Source organism: Plectropomus leopardus, chromosome 2 (assembly GCF_026936395.1).
Source record: "Plectropomus leopardus strain MGB_pleo_1.0 chromosome 2, ASM2693639v1, whole genome shotgun sequence".
Taxonomy (NCBI): domain Eukaryota; kingdom Metazoa; phylum Chordata; class Actinopteri; order Perciformes; family Serranidae; genus Plectropomus; species Plectropomus leopardus.
This window is the reverse complement of record NC_142177.1, coordinates 24,419,817-24,434,789: the sequence shown is the minus strand read 5'-3', so window position 1 is coordinate 24,434,789 and position 14,973 is coordinate 24,419,817. Positions and strand designations below refer to the sequence as shown.

General features: G+C 37.1%; 1 protein-coding gene across 3 annotated transcripts; it reads left to right on the top strand.

Annotated features, from left to right (window-relative positions):
- Window positions 1-1,031: 1,031 nt before the first annotated feature.
- On the top strand, window positions 1,032-14,973 carry LOC121958248 (SH3 and cysteine-rich domain-containing protein 3-like). Of its 3 annotated transcripts, none has more exons than XM_088088857.1 (14): window positions 1,033-1,293; window positions 1,409-1,475; window positions 1,770-1,844; window positions 3,115-3,193; window positions 7,800-7,956; window positions 8,048-8,145; window positions 8,244-8,325; window positions 9,195-9,292; window positions 9,622-9,688; window positions 9,967-10,016; window positions 10,628-10,734; window positions 10,875-10,926; window positions 12,671-12,808; window positions 14,494-14,973. In XM_088088857.1, exons 3-14 carry the CDS (start codon window positions 1,828-1,830, stop codon window positions 14,590-14,592), a joined length of 1,044 nt encoding a protein of 347 aa, XP_087944983.1. In that variant the 5' UTR covers window positions 1,033-1,293; window positions 1,409-1,475; window positions 1,770-1,827; the 3' UTR covers window positions 14,593-14,973. The 3 variants fall into 3 exon arrangements, with proteins under 3 accessions (XP_087944986.1, XP_087944983.1, XP_087944990.1); XM_088088864.1 differs by having other exon boundaries at window positions 1,034-1,293; window positions 10,631-10,734; XM_088088860.1 differs by lacking the exon at window positions 1,409-1,475 and having other exon boundaries at window positions 1,032-1,293.

The following is a 14,973-nucleotide window of genomic DNA, read 5'->3' as shown; positions in this document are numbered from 1 at the left end:
GGATTTGAAGTTTGTTTACAACATATCATTAAAAACTTTGGGAGACTCTAATTCAACTAGTGTGTCATAAATTTAAATTTTTAAGCAGTAAAATATAGAGACAGAGCAGTAGGAATGGCCTTAAGATCTGATATTACCATGATACTCAATTTACAATAGTATTTAGAGAGAGAGAGAATAGAGTATTATTTTATTTAACCATTCTTTCATGCATATATATATTATACATGCATACACAGATAAATTGTGATTTATTAACCATAATGCCCAAAATAAACATTTTTTTCTACATAATAAGACAAATGAGTTCTGAGAGGCTGTTTATCTCACTTAAGGCAAAATGAAAAATGTATTCAAAATTCTAGGTTGAACAAAAGTTAATTTCAATTTGTATTGTCAGTAATTTAAATAGGCTATATCAAAATAATTCTATTTGACCTCCATGTATCAGTGAAATATTGCCACAGAAAATATTGTGATACTACGCTAAATTGGTCACCCAGTTATCCCCACCCCCACCCCCAGCATCGTATAATGTCTTACAAGATCAGGTATCATAATAATTTAGAATTGCTCCCTCAATGAGAGTTCAACACTCTGCTGTCTTACACACTACACATATAATTATACATACTTTGGTTCTTTATATGGTACATACATAACAAGCACACCGCTAAGGGGTAGAGGGAGCTCATAATCACAATCTGACATGCCAACTTAAATCTAAAAATATAGTGTTTTCAACTCCCTAATAAAAAGCAAAAGTCTGACTCATGTAGCCTGTTAATATTGCAAGATTTATAAACATTAGAAAATGCACCCACCTTGTATGTAGACCTATGAAACATTAAAATTTGTGTGTGTGTGTGGGGGGGGGTCCAAAAACAAGACATCTAACAAAGTCCAGTTGTGAGTGTGAGAGTGTTTGACATGACGCTTTACGTTGCTGGGAGTGGTCTGGGATTTTTGTGTTTGTCTTTTTTGACCACTCAGCAGGGAGAGCCTTTCAGCTTTTAAAGCGCTCAGCTGTCCCAAACAGTCACACACACACATACAGACTCAGGGCTGGGCCACCGGGTTTGGCCTGCTGGCATTACTCATCCCAATCTCCCACCTGTTGGAGCCTCATTTGGAAAGTTGAGCATGTAAAGGACTGAGCAACAAGACTGGTGGAAAAACCTCGAAAGACTTCCAAGAAGTTTCGAGCTGCAGGAATTCCTGATGGTGCTGAGTGTGTAAGAACCACCTAACTTTGAGAAGAAGTGGATTCAAGCTTCACGGTCAAGCTTCACGGTCAGTTGAACAAATGATCTTCCCTCCCTTAATCATATTTAACCTGTTACTAAAACCTTTTGGGTACTTGTTAAGATCTGTGAATGTTTTCTTGGTTATGAATTCTGACATGTAGAGCAACCTGAGAAGGAGGAACCCTCTTAACCATGTGTAGATGTGCCATATCGTGTACCAGGTTACGAGTGAGTCCTGTTTTAACTTTGCAAAGATCATGTTGCCTCTCAGGGTTCACTGTATTTTGAAGAAGCTATACTTTGTTCAGTGAAAACTAAAGTAATGGCAAACACGCTGAAAAAAACCTTTGAATTAGTATTAAAGAAACCTGAGAAATCTGGTCTTGACCTGTTGTTTCTGGTTGATCATTAGTTGTGAGCCAAACAGAAAGGAGATGTCTTGCTATGAGACACCTATGGGGATTTCAGAGGACACTTTGTGGATTTCAGCAAAAGTGATGCTGGTGTGTTTTCCGTCTTCAGAGCTGCTGGTCCAGAATCTGAATATCTGTAGGAACTAAACCTCGACTGACGCGACTCCATGGCTCATTATGACCTGTAAGTTCATTCTGCAGTAGGGATCAGGAGAAGATTAATGCATACTGAGTTTGAGTTAATGTACATTGATGCTGACAGTTCACAACTGAATAGATACGGAATCTACAATTGAATAAGTAAATTATTAAATAAATTACATTAGTACCTTGCTTTATGGAAGAAATCTCATCCTTTAACCCTTTTAAGTCCTCACCAAGAAAAAAAGCAATTTAATTTCATTTAATTTTATTTATTAATTTATTACATTTTTTGTGTGTGTGCTTTGCATGTTATTTGCATTTCCATGTCCTATAATAGCAAAAATCATTGATTTTAGTTTTTAAAAAAAATTTTTTTACAAACCCCACAGGCCTCTACCAAACCGCTGAGGTGGCCATTCAGAGAAATGTAAATTACAAATTTGTTACAATTCTTGCAATTGTTAGTTTACTAATGCATCAATTTCTGACCATGAAATTAGTAGTATTGCCAGTTCTAGTATTATTCTGACGCATATTTAACATTACAGTATGTTGAAAGTATCTCAGAAATTGTAAAAAAAAAAAAAAAAAAAATCACACTTTTCATTTCTTTCACCAAACATGCACTGGACTAACATAAAGAATAAATATATGCTGAACTACAACTGATTAACTACAGTGAATATTCATCTCTGTTTTCATAAAAAATGTAAATTTATTATCTTAACATCTCTACTTTTACCATAAAAGGCCGAATTAACCATTGGTAAAACATGGTGTAAAACAGTTTAAAAAAAAAAATTAGGAAACGTCACCGTATATATAAAGGATAACACTAACACTGTATCGTTTAACAACAATAAATGATCAGATCATAGATCAGATCATATCTTAGCAAAAAATCAGTAATAATTTCATTAGCTTAGCTATACCTTTTTATTAAAAGACCTGGGCAAGGCATGTTTTTTAAAAAGTATGACCCTTAATAGATTTTTATTTTTTGAAAACCACCCCACACAGAGCCCTAATGCAGTCTAACTTAGTGTAGGAGGGTGACCCTAAAAGGAAGACTTAAGGCAGAATTATATTTTTATGTATTAATTATCTTTCATCAAGTTATAGTGAACACAACAGTTGAACACAAAGTTAAAGGGTTATTGTCACATACCAGAGAATAACATAAAACTCAATGTGAGTTTCAAGGCATGTACTGATTCTTAAGACTGCCATTAGACATTTAAGTCACATATTTTTCTTTTGCATTACAACATTTGCTTCTCCCTGTGACATTTGCAATTTAATGTTGACAGGATGGATGACAAGGACTCTGTGGATATTCATGACAACCCCCCTCTCCCTGACAATGTGGTGAAAGAGGAGGACAACACGGTGAGATATCCGGTCTCCATAACATGCCATGTAACACACACACACACACACACACACACACACACACACACTGTCTGTACTGTTTACTATTTAACAACACAGAGTAACTGAATAAATTATTTGAAGCTTATGCTTTATAGGAATCAAAGGTTGAATACATGAAAGACTGAAATTTATACTGCTAATAGACAATTAAACATTGACTACAGTGAGTATTTGACTAATGTCTACCCCAGTGTTTATTCTTAAATATTTTTCAAATCATTACATTTTTATTCACTTATATGAATAACACATTAGCAACAGCAGACACTGGAGATATGGAGATATTGGCGATGCATAAAAAGAGACTGCAAACATAATCAATGCCAGGTTTATTCTAATTGTTTGCACCCCTAATCAAGAAAAGAAGGTCCAACATCATAACAAATGTTTAAATGGACTTCATGTAGCAAGCTAAAAAATGTTCTTTCCCTGTCTCCTATGATTTATACATGTTGCTTCAAGGTTATTGTCGTTGTACAACACAGGGCTTCACAGGTGCGAACCATGTACTTATGGTACACAAGAAAAACAAAACAAAAACATGTCAACATGCGTATACCAATAATGTATTTTTTGAATTTGCATCAGGAGAAATGTAGACAGCAGCAACACAACCAAAAAACTTAGCGAATGTATTATCATACTTCACCCACAAAATGACCATTAGTATATCAGTTAGTCTTGCAGTGTTACCTTGAATTCATGGAGAAACATGTTGCTTTATTGATTGATCGTGGGCCATGTTTAATAGCAGTAAAACTACAATTAAAACCTCAGTTTACAAACTCTAACACAACTCGTGTGATCACCATTATCAAGTCATATGCTCAGTACTTACCAACAGTGGAGGATGAAGTGTAAGATACCTAAGTAAAAGAACTAATACCAGACTCTGAAAATGATACAAGTGAAAGTCCTTCATTGAAAATGTTTCCTAAGTAAAGGTAAGTACGTATAATCAGTATAATGTTGTATAAGTATTGAAAGTTAAAGAACCCAATTTAAAAAAAAAATCCAAAAAAGACAAACACAAGAAGAACAAAAACAACAGAAAAAAACACACATGAAAACCCTCAAAATGATTTTAATTTAACCCCCCCCCAAACAACTCGGTTATAAAAACAGAAAAAATGCCCCAAACCCCTCAAAATTATTGAAAGAAAAACCCACCTAAAACTCTGACTTAAAAAAAAGACATCCCAGAAGAACCTCAAAATTATTTAGAGCTGTACATGTATTAACTGTTTGGAAATGTTTTTATGCAAAAAAAAATTTGCAAAGTAACTAAAGCATTCAGATAAATCTAGTTTGGTTAAAAAAAAAAAATGTGTGGAAAATGTGTGATGTGGAGTAGAAGTAGAAATTGGCATCAAAACAATTTGGTAAAGTTTGACTCATGTTACATGTGATCCCCAATGAATCTAAAAATCAATATATTTTCAGTATGTTTTTCCATGCTAGAAAAAAAATGTTTTCTTAAATTCAAGGTTACAAGGTATAAATAGTCATTTTGTGGATAAAGTTTTCCTCTTACACTGGAGCCCTCTTAAAGGAAAAGTTCAGCTCAAAATCAAAAATACATGTTTTTTCCTCTTACCTGTCGTCCTTCAGAGAACGTGAACGTCCATCACAGAGGGGCACCATGTTGCGTTACGACCCCTTTTTATGTCCATTTCCAAAGTGTATGCACTCAGTGAGTGGAGGTAGTGTAGTCTAATCCTTCTTTGGGCTGTCAAGCCATATGGATTCAATGTTGTTTTTCATGATGAGTTATTTTTCTGAATATCCTTACCATCATAGCAGAAACAATGACATGTCATGGTCCTCACAAGATGGCGACCCCATCCGCAAAATTTAAAGACATGACATGGACTTATCATATAAATGCATCAGTGTGAATCTCACACCCAAACCATCTAGACTGATAAATAGCACTACAGGTAAGAGGAAGAATGAAGAAGAATATGTATTTTTTCACATTTTAGTCCAAAATTCACTTTTCAGCATTTTGGTAAATGTGTGAATAGACAAGACCAGAACTATCTGAGTCGTAAGGTAACAGTGGCGGAATAAGGATGAACTGGCCCTTTAATGTACATTAATTTATGTTTCCTCAGCCTAACTTCTTGTTAACATGAAGTTAAGTTATCACCCTTGTTTTTTCTAATCTCATGACTTGTGAAAGATTGCCAGAGTGGGTTTGGACACTTCGTCTCTAAACTACCAAATAAACAGAGATGTTGTGGTGTGTTTGTTTAGGAAACCTGACAGCTAAATAGAGTTGCAGAGTGATGGTGCTGCAGTGTGTGAACTGTCTCTGGTATTATCAGTTATTGTAGTGTAAATCCACAGCCTGGCGGCCACAGGACGCCTCTAATCCTGCCAGTGATGGAGAGTCGGAGCCAGTTCAGTCTGTCAGGCGTCCCTCTGAGTGTGTGTGTGTGTGTACAAATCTTTGAATGTGTGTGTGACATCTCGTTGTATATTTAGAAGTAGCAATGTCAAGCTATGTTGCGTTCAGTTGGGAATTCTGTCGGTCTCTGTTGAATGCTATTTTGAGATCTAAGCCCTTTCAGTCTATCCCACCTGTGGATTGAGGTGTTTTTTGTGTGTGTGTGTGTGTTTGTGTGTGTGTGTTTGTGTGTGTGTGCGTGTGTGTGCCTACAAAAGAATGTGGAAAACCTCCCAGTACCATGCAGATTTAACTTCTAAACTCAATTTATGTTTTGAATATGAGTGAAATAAAAACTGGGGGGAAAAAAAGGTGACGTACACTAGTGTGGACACGTGTGTGTGTTTGAAGTCATTATTCATTGATCTGTCTCTGGCTGATTTGATACAGTTTGTGTGAACAGGCCCACCAGACGGACTCCATATGACTCAGACCGCATGTGGTTCAGTATTAATAGCATCGTTCTCGTATAAATCTGTCAGGCTGTGGGTGGTGCAGGAGACTGGAACTGTTTGGGTTAAATGAGGCAAACAAACAAAAAGAGAACAATTCAATGGAATAACAAAACTGAATCATTAAGGAGGATTTATTTAGTTTGTTTTGCCTGATTGAAAAGATACTAGCAGATAAAATTGAAAAATTGCCTCATATTTTTCTCAATTAGGCTTTTATCGTCTGTTACAATCTCAGTCTATGTCTTTCATGTTTTGTCTTTCTAACAGTTGAATACTGCACATTTATGACCTGTGCTGGACAAAGTACACAACTTTACTTGAGTTAAAGTAAAGATACTCCAATACAAGTGAAGGTCGCTGAATCCAAGTATTAAAAGAAGCAGAATTATTTACTGTCACATGTATATTGTACCCTAAAATTTGTCTTCTGCATGGGGCACCTGGTGGCTCAGTGGATAGAGCAGCGCCCCATGTGCAGAGGACGTGTCCTTGCTGCAGCGGCCACAGGTTCGAGTCTTTTATATGCCCTTTGCTGCATGTCTCCCCCTCTCTCTCTACCCCTTTCACGCTCACACTGTCCTATCATTTAAAGGCAATAAAAGCCCCCAAAAATAATAATATATATATATAAAAAAAATTGTCTTCTGCATCTTACCCATCCTCTATGCAGTAATGAGCAGCCAAATGCAGTGTTTTAAGTACTGGAGTACTTGCTTTTTAAAATCAATACTCAAACTTAAAAAAAAAAAAAAAAAAATACTGGTGAATCCACAACTGAAGGCAAAACACTGAGTAAAAATATTAGCATATAAGTATATAAATATAAGTCACAAAAACTGCAGCTACAATAATAATAGAAAACTTTGTTTAAATTATTCATCTGGAATCAAGCAAATGTTCACAGACCTCAAACAACACGCAGAACTGCATTATCACAATTTATGAAGTTTTGCATTTTCCCAAAAAATCATCTGCAGACTTTAAAAACAAATGTTACCAGTAACAATAGCCGTCCTAGAAATGTAGGGGATTCAAAAGAGTAATATTTGTCTTTCAAATGAAGTTAAATCAAAGTAATACATTTCCCAAAAAATAATACTCAAGTACAATCAAGTAGTACTTAAAAACTGTACTTAAATACAGTAGTAGGGCTCAAAACCAGCTCATGCTGGTAGCTGGTTTTAGTTGATTTTAGCTGGTCTAAGATGATCTTTGATGATCTTGACTCAGGTCCTGCTGGTCTTTATGGTTTAGCTGGATGGGCCACCAGCATGACATGTTATTATCATTTATCTTTATGCTTAACACATGACAGTAGATTTAACTGACTTATGCTCTTTGCTTTTCATACCTTCCTCTAATGATACTACTATTTCTCCACACTCAAGGACATTGATTTGGTTTCAGTCTCAGAACTTCAATAGATGTATCAGCTAGAGTGACCATCACAAGCTGGCATGACCTGCTAAACCATCAATAATTATTCAAAAACATACCTAAAACTGGTCAAACAAGCTGGTCAACCATACCATCTTAACCATCTTAAGCTGGTGAGGCAGTAAAGATGTATTTCGTTACTGTCCACCACTGTGTCCCGATCCACTTTTATTCGGCTCCTTAGTGATTTTGAACCTCTGTCCTCTTCTGTCTCTAGGTGTATTTCATCTACGATGAGGAGGTGGAGGTGGAAGACAAAGAGGAACCAGCCCCTCCAGAACCAGTCAAACCAGTCAACGACAGACCTCACAAGTTCAAGGACCACTACTGCAAAAAACCAAAGTTTTGTGATGTCTGCGCACGCATGATAGTGTGTACGTCCATCCCTCTTGTTTACCCCATGACAAAATAAGTGAACTCCAGAGTAAGCTTTTAAATTCTGCTTTATTTTTGTTCTCTCCTCAGTAAACAATAAGTTTGCGTTGCGATGTAAGAACTGCAAAACCAGCATCCACCACCAGTGTCAGTCCTATGTGGAGTTCCAGAGATGTTTTGGCAAAATTGTGAGTTCAATGTTGTCGAGTACTGGCTTTGAAATAAGAAATACACAACAGAACTTTTTTTCCAGATATTTTGTCTCTCCTCTCTTCTCCAAATTTAGCCTCCAGGATTCAGAAGAGCCTACAGTTCACCCCTCTACAGCAGCCAGCAGAACGCCACAGTCTCACAGCTGCTGCCCTTCTGTGAGTCCTTCTCGTGTACACTTCATTGCCAGGTTGACAAATAACTACATTTTGTCACACCCCTCTGCATCTAATATTGACAGACAAGGCATCATTTAGCATCTTTATGAGTGTCTGTTTACTATGGCTGACAAATGATTAACTTGTACAATCATGATTAATCGCAGAATTTCAATAGTTATTCGCGATTAATCACATTTTGTAACTGCATGTTTTAATTCAATAATTCTGAATAATAATAAGTTAATGACAAGGTGAAGCAATACCAGATTATCTTGATCAGAAATTAAATGGCAGCAAAAAACTGCATAGGATTAGCATTATGTGGGCTTGTCTGTAAAGGGGGAGACTCATGGGTACCCATTAAAACCCATTTAAAAATAAAAACAAAAATAAAGCTTTTTGTACGGACCTTAATTGCATTGAGATTAATGTGTTTATGCAGCCCTTCTTTCACCTAACTCCAATTCAAACCCATTCACAGGAATATTAGACACTCAAAACAACTGGCATAGCAGAAAGTTCATAAAGGCAGGAGGTCAGGGTGGATGGATGGATAAAACAAACACATGACTTTCACCCAGGAGACTGTCGTTTGTGTTCTGGGTGAAACCAAAAGGCAATGATATTTTAACCTAAATCATGATCTTTTCCAAGACCAAGCCCCAAGGAGTTTTAGTGCTGAAACTTACATTTCCTGTGAACATGGAAGTTTATTTTGACAAGACACTGTATACATGTTCCGATTCTTTATCTTATTATTAAATAAGGTATTTAAACACCTCTTGTTACAACTGCCCATATGTTCTCACTCACCTGCATCCATATTTTCTCTGAGTGTGTATTGACTGATGACATTTGATTGGCAGCTCAGTCAAACCGCACTGACCCTGTGTTTGAGACTCTGCGTATCGGTGTGATCATGGCCAACAAGGAGCGTAAAAAAGGGTCTGAGGACAAGAAGAATGTGAGTATGAAAGCCCTAATAACACTTTATACACCACAAAACTGTCTGTGTAAACGATGCAGTAATTTAATGATTTAAAGCATTGTCATCTATGTCATGAGACTCTGACGTACAGTTAACTGTAGGCTTTAGGTTAGACTGTAGGTTACTGGGTTTGTTAGCAGAATGGTTTTACTGTATTTAGTGTTACAGTACATTAGTTTTACTAAACGGTTTTTTATGTATTATGTTTTTGTTTAATCTGATTCTGAAAGCCTAATTCAGTTATAAAAGGTGTTGCAGACAGTTCTATATATTTTTTTATGTACTGTTAATCTTAAATTGTTCAGATGATGATGATGATGATGGATGAAGATGAGTCGCAGCCCAAACCAGATGATGAAGGAGGTGAAGGAAGTAAGTGTGTTTCTTAGCAGCTGTCAAAATGTTTTGGTAGTTAACTTGTTGCTCTGTTAGATTAAATTTCTGAGAGTCATCATAACGATATGCAGATCTTTTGTCTGACTTTTATTTTCAGTTTGTCTTTTGATTCAGCACCTATCAACGCTTTTCTGTTTGTTTAAAACAAAAGCAGAAATAACATCAGATATCCTTTACAAACATGTAAACACAGCACCTGAAAGTGAATTATTTATTTGTTTGCTTTTCTTGTTTTTGTTGTTGTTGTCTGCCAGCAAACACAGAAGCAGACAAAAAAGGAGACAAGGCTCCTGCTGATGAAAAGGTCAGAAATTTGATAATAACAATGAAAACTAAATATTACAAAGATGTTTCTTAACCCGCTGAACCCTGAGCATATTGGTGCAATTTTTTCCAAAACATCGGAAAAAAGGCAATGACTTTGTAAGTGTTGAATGAATGAATGAATGAATAAATAAAGGCTTTTATTTTAGTGTCATTCCACCTACTGGCCGATCCCTCATGGGATTATATGACACCTTTGCAACAAGATGCACAGTAGTCCATAGTACGTTTCATTACATGAAGATAGCTTCCAGATTTTTTTTTTCTTTTTTGTGAGGGAAAGAAGAAAAAAAAAAAACAAAAGCTAAGGAAAAAATATTTATAATTATCATGTCATTTTATTAGCACTTTTTCAAAGTCTTGTTTCCCTTTCCTTTTTCTTTTTAATTTTTTGGTTTGTTTTAACTTTTTGGGGGTAGTTTTCCTGTACTTTTTACAAATTTCTTGCAAATTTTTGGGGTAATTTCTTCCTTCATTGCTCAGTGCAGTTCTTGAAAGAGTTCTGAAAGAAATCAAGACAATTTTCTGAGATTTTAAAGGGTTGTTTGGCAATGTCACATCAGCAATGTGCTTTTCTTTGTTTGTGTTCAGCAGAGTAAAAAGCTTCAGCCGGGGAAGATTGGCGTGTTCAGTCAGTCTCACTACTACCTGGCTCTGTACCGCTTCAAAGCCATCGAGAAAGATGATCTGGATGTTCAGTGAGTCCCTCTCTCAGAGCATTTCCAAATCTTTCAGTTTTTCCTGCATACTTTCTTCCTGACTGTCTTATTCACACCAAACATACCTTTTTGCATCATTATTCAAGATTTAAATATTTAATATCCTGTTTGTTTCCAAGTGCTGGTGACCGTATCACAGTGATAGATGACTCCAATGAAGAATGGTGGAGGGTGAGTCCTAGATCTGTTTTCTTATGTTAGTCATGGAGATGCCAAGCTGATGTTTTCAATCCTTACTGCTCTCCAAAAGTTATTACATTTTTACAGATAGACATCCAGATGAACTTGAGGCTCAATTAAGTAGATTTTGGTCATAATTTGGGATTTTTTGGGGTTTGAGCTGCAAGAATTTATGGTACATTCATGTGCACCTTTCAGCATTTTTAGCATTGTGCATTTCCTCAAACCACAGGTATGTTACATTTGTCCATTTCATACCTATTATGTCACCATTTATAAAGTGATGTACTTCAGATTACATGTTCATGAGCTGAATTTCTCATCAGGCGGTGGAGAGGGTAGTGAGAGGCATGACACTTCAGCAAGACAGCTGCCAAGCAGCAGACAGCAGTAGACCTCTGTTTAAGACCAACAAACAACAAGAGTGGTTATTTAAAATAAATCACCAGGACACATCGGTCTCTGTGACTACAGTCGTGCTCTAGCAGCATAAGTAGTCACTTACTCTGTTCTAGCAGCGTTTAAAGATATATTCTCTTTCTGTCTTGACTAAACCACTTTGTATCCTTTAGTAAGGGATGAAAGGAGCCTCAGAGTCTCCACTTTTTTCATTGATAATGTTAAGTCTCTCAAGCAATTTTTTACAGCCAATTTTTATAATACCTCCATGTCACCGATAGCTTAGGCCGGAGCCATTTTTTTTTTTTGGGTATGTCCGTTCATCTGTGAGTTCGTCCCATTCTTGTGAACACGATATCTTAAGAATGCCTTGTGGGACTCTGTTCAAATTTGACACAAACTTTCACTTGGACTCAGGGATGAACTGATTCGATTTTGGTGGTCAGAGGTGAACGTCACTGTGACTTCCTCAGTTTCATTCTTGTGAACGAGATATCTCAAGAACACCTTGAGGGTATTTCTTAATATTTGGCACAAACATTTACTTGAACCCAATGCTGAGCTGCTTAGATTTTGGTGGGCAAAGGTCAAGGTCATGCTGACCTTGCATTTGTTTCATTTTTGTGAACACAATTTCTCAATATTTGGCACAAATTTTCACTTGACCTGAAACATGACCTGATTTCAATCTGGTGGTTAAAGGCCGAAAGTCAAGGTCACAGTGACTTCATAAAGCACATTTTTGGCCAGACCTCAAGATCCCTGGGTCCCCACCTTGAAACTGTGCTTATTATATGGATCTTTTGTGCTGCTGGCGAGAAGATGTGTGTGAAGCATCCATTTCGTTTTCCATCCATTTCGTTTTCACAGTCATGGATGTTAACTGTAACTGCAATTTGACTGGTTTGCAAACAAACATTTTTGAGGGCCCCCTCCCATCAGGACCCTGAGTCAGTCCTACTTTTCCCCCCACTATGACGCTTGTGCTATCCAAGTGGACAACCACAGCATTGCCACAACTTAAAACTGAAAACTGACAGTTAAAGAAACAAAGAAAAAAGTTTAAAGGTATTTTCTACATATGACATGTACAAATATAACATATCAGCGGTTTGCAGAAATGTGCAATGCTAAAATCTGGTGACTGGGTTATGGGTTCATTTACTTCAAAGACAATTACTTTTAAGCATTGTGTGTATTTATGTAGTCATAACAACAATCAACTATCACTGACAAAAAAATGTAAACCATGAGACTTTGGGCGAAGCTTTGCAAGTTGGAAACTGTTCTTCAGAGGTGAGCTTCAAATTCAAAGATTAAGCTTTGGCTCCACCAGGGGAAGATCGGCGAGAGAACGGGCTTCATACCTGCTAACTACATCATCCGAGTGCGAGCAGGAGAGAGAGTCTACAAGGTGACACGCTCCTTCGTTGGCAACAGAGAGATGGGCCAAATCACTCTGAAGAAGGACCAGGTTAGCACACGCACACACACACACACACACACACACACACACACACACTAAAAACATTATAATGCAGATGCACAAGTATGTAAACCATAAATGCCTCCACTATAAATAAATCTATTCCCAGTCTACTTTCCAAACAGTATGCCTACCCATAAATGAACTTAAAATATGTTGTTGTGTTTATTTCTGTGGTTGTGAGGACAGTTGATCCTCTTAGCTACAGAAATGCACTCGCGCACACACACACATACACACACACACACACACACACACACACACACACTGTATGCTTTACACAGAAACACAAGAAGTGCGTCCACATCAACATGCAACCTGAAGCACCATTTCACCAGTTCTCAAATCAATTCTCTGTAGATTTTTTGCTTAATAAAAGCCAAACCTAATCCACTGTCGTCCACACACTGTAGACTGTTAAAGCTTCATACACCTTAATTATTAAAAAACTAATCCAGAGGAGCAGGGCAAAAAATTACAAACACAGTAATTATGGAGTTCTTTTGACCAGATGTTTCAAAAGGGGAATCAAAAGAAAACACATGCTGTTTTCCAGTTCAATGAACTTAACATGGCACAGTTATTCATATAAATACAGCCATCATGTGTGTTGACATGACGGCAGTAAAAGAGATGAATAGAAACCCACACACAGGCATGCGTCATGCTGACAAGAAGAGACAGATGTTGCGGTGTTACTGATTTATGTTCAGTGACTACTATGTAACCTGAATGTTGAACCTCACAGCTGTTTAAATTTAACCCTCACTGTAAATTAACCTGAACATTAACTTTAAATTCTTGTTCTTCTCGTGAAGACGTGAGAACTATTCAGCAGCTTGCAGTGCTATCTGTTACACTGTCTTATTATATTACCACCACGTGGTGCCAAGGTTGGGTGTTTTCCACCTCTGCACCTCTAAAGGTCATTACCAACTACTCACCTGCTCTGTTGTGCTGCACTTGGGTCCTACCACACCTTGATACAATGCACCCTGAGTGTGTCTGGGCATGTGTGCACAAGCTCTGCTTGAGCAGACTTCTGATGTTTTTTGAGGGGTTCTTTTTAATTGTAACATTTTAGCAAAAGGAAATGTCTGTGGGAAGTATATATGTTCATGAAGAATTATTGCTTTTAGGGGATTCTTTGTTAATTGTGTAGGCAAAAACAGAGGAAAAAACAAAGTTTTCCTCACAAATTCAACGTAGTTTGATGAGGAATTGATGTACAGATGGTAATTTTGGGATGAAGTATTCATTTAAGAGTTCAATGTTAAATCCAGATTTTTTTTTTTTGCACATTTCAAAATCTGCTCTCTCAGTTTAGCAAACATAAATCTGGCTGATATGGTTAATTCTTTTTCACAATGTGTGAGATTGTTGAAATAGTTCATTTTGCACATGCATAGTGAAACATTTACTCTCACTGCCTCCAATTTTTTTTTACATGCACATTTCTTTTCTCTCTTGCCAAAGTTATGCATTAATGAATTTGCCGTAGCACACTCTCAAACGTTGAATTTTAGACTACCTTCTGCTCTAATTTGTTGTGTGCTTTGTATATATATTTGTTTTTGAGGACCAAGACAAGCATGTAGGAGAACAACAAGCATACAATTTGAAAACATTTAAAAACATTTTCAGTCTAAAATGTGTGTTTTGTGTGTCCTCAGATTGTAGTGAAGAAAGGTGAGGAGGTAAACGGCTACCTGAAGGTCAGTACAGGACGAAAGCTTGGCTTCTTCCCCGCCAACCTGCTGCAGGAGATCTGAGAAGGACCAGGCTGACGTCAAACCTGTGGCCAGCTTCCTCCCCAGTTTCATCACCTGCTGTGGCTGACAGGCTTGTTATTGGTCCAAAGCAACAAAAACATTTGATACCACTTTGATATCAGCAGACATTGGTTTTATAAGGTCACTCATGACCTTATAAAGCCTGTGTGCAGAATTTACTGGGATGAATTTATCAAGCAGCAAACTCCAGAGCTGAAGGATGAAGCTAATGCAAAATTTCCAAAAAAATGCAGTTTCTCTAGTGGCCACTTGAGGCTGGCTCCAAAACAGTGTAAATCCTCATAGACCCCTGTGTCAAAATACCCAACTTTACAGCAGCAATAAACATATTTATAGCCTGGCACAAAATCCTGTTTTCTT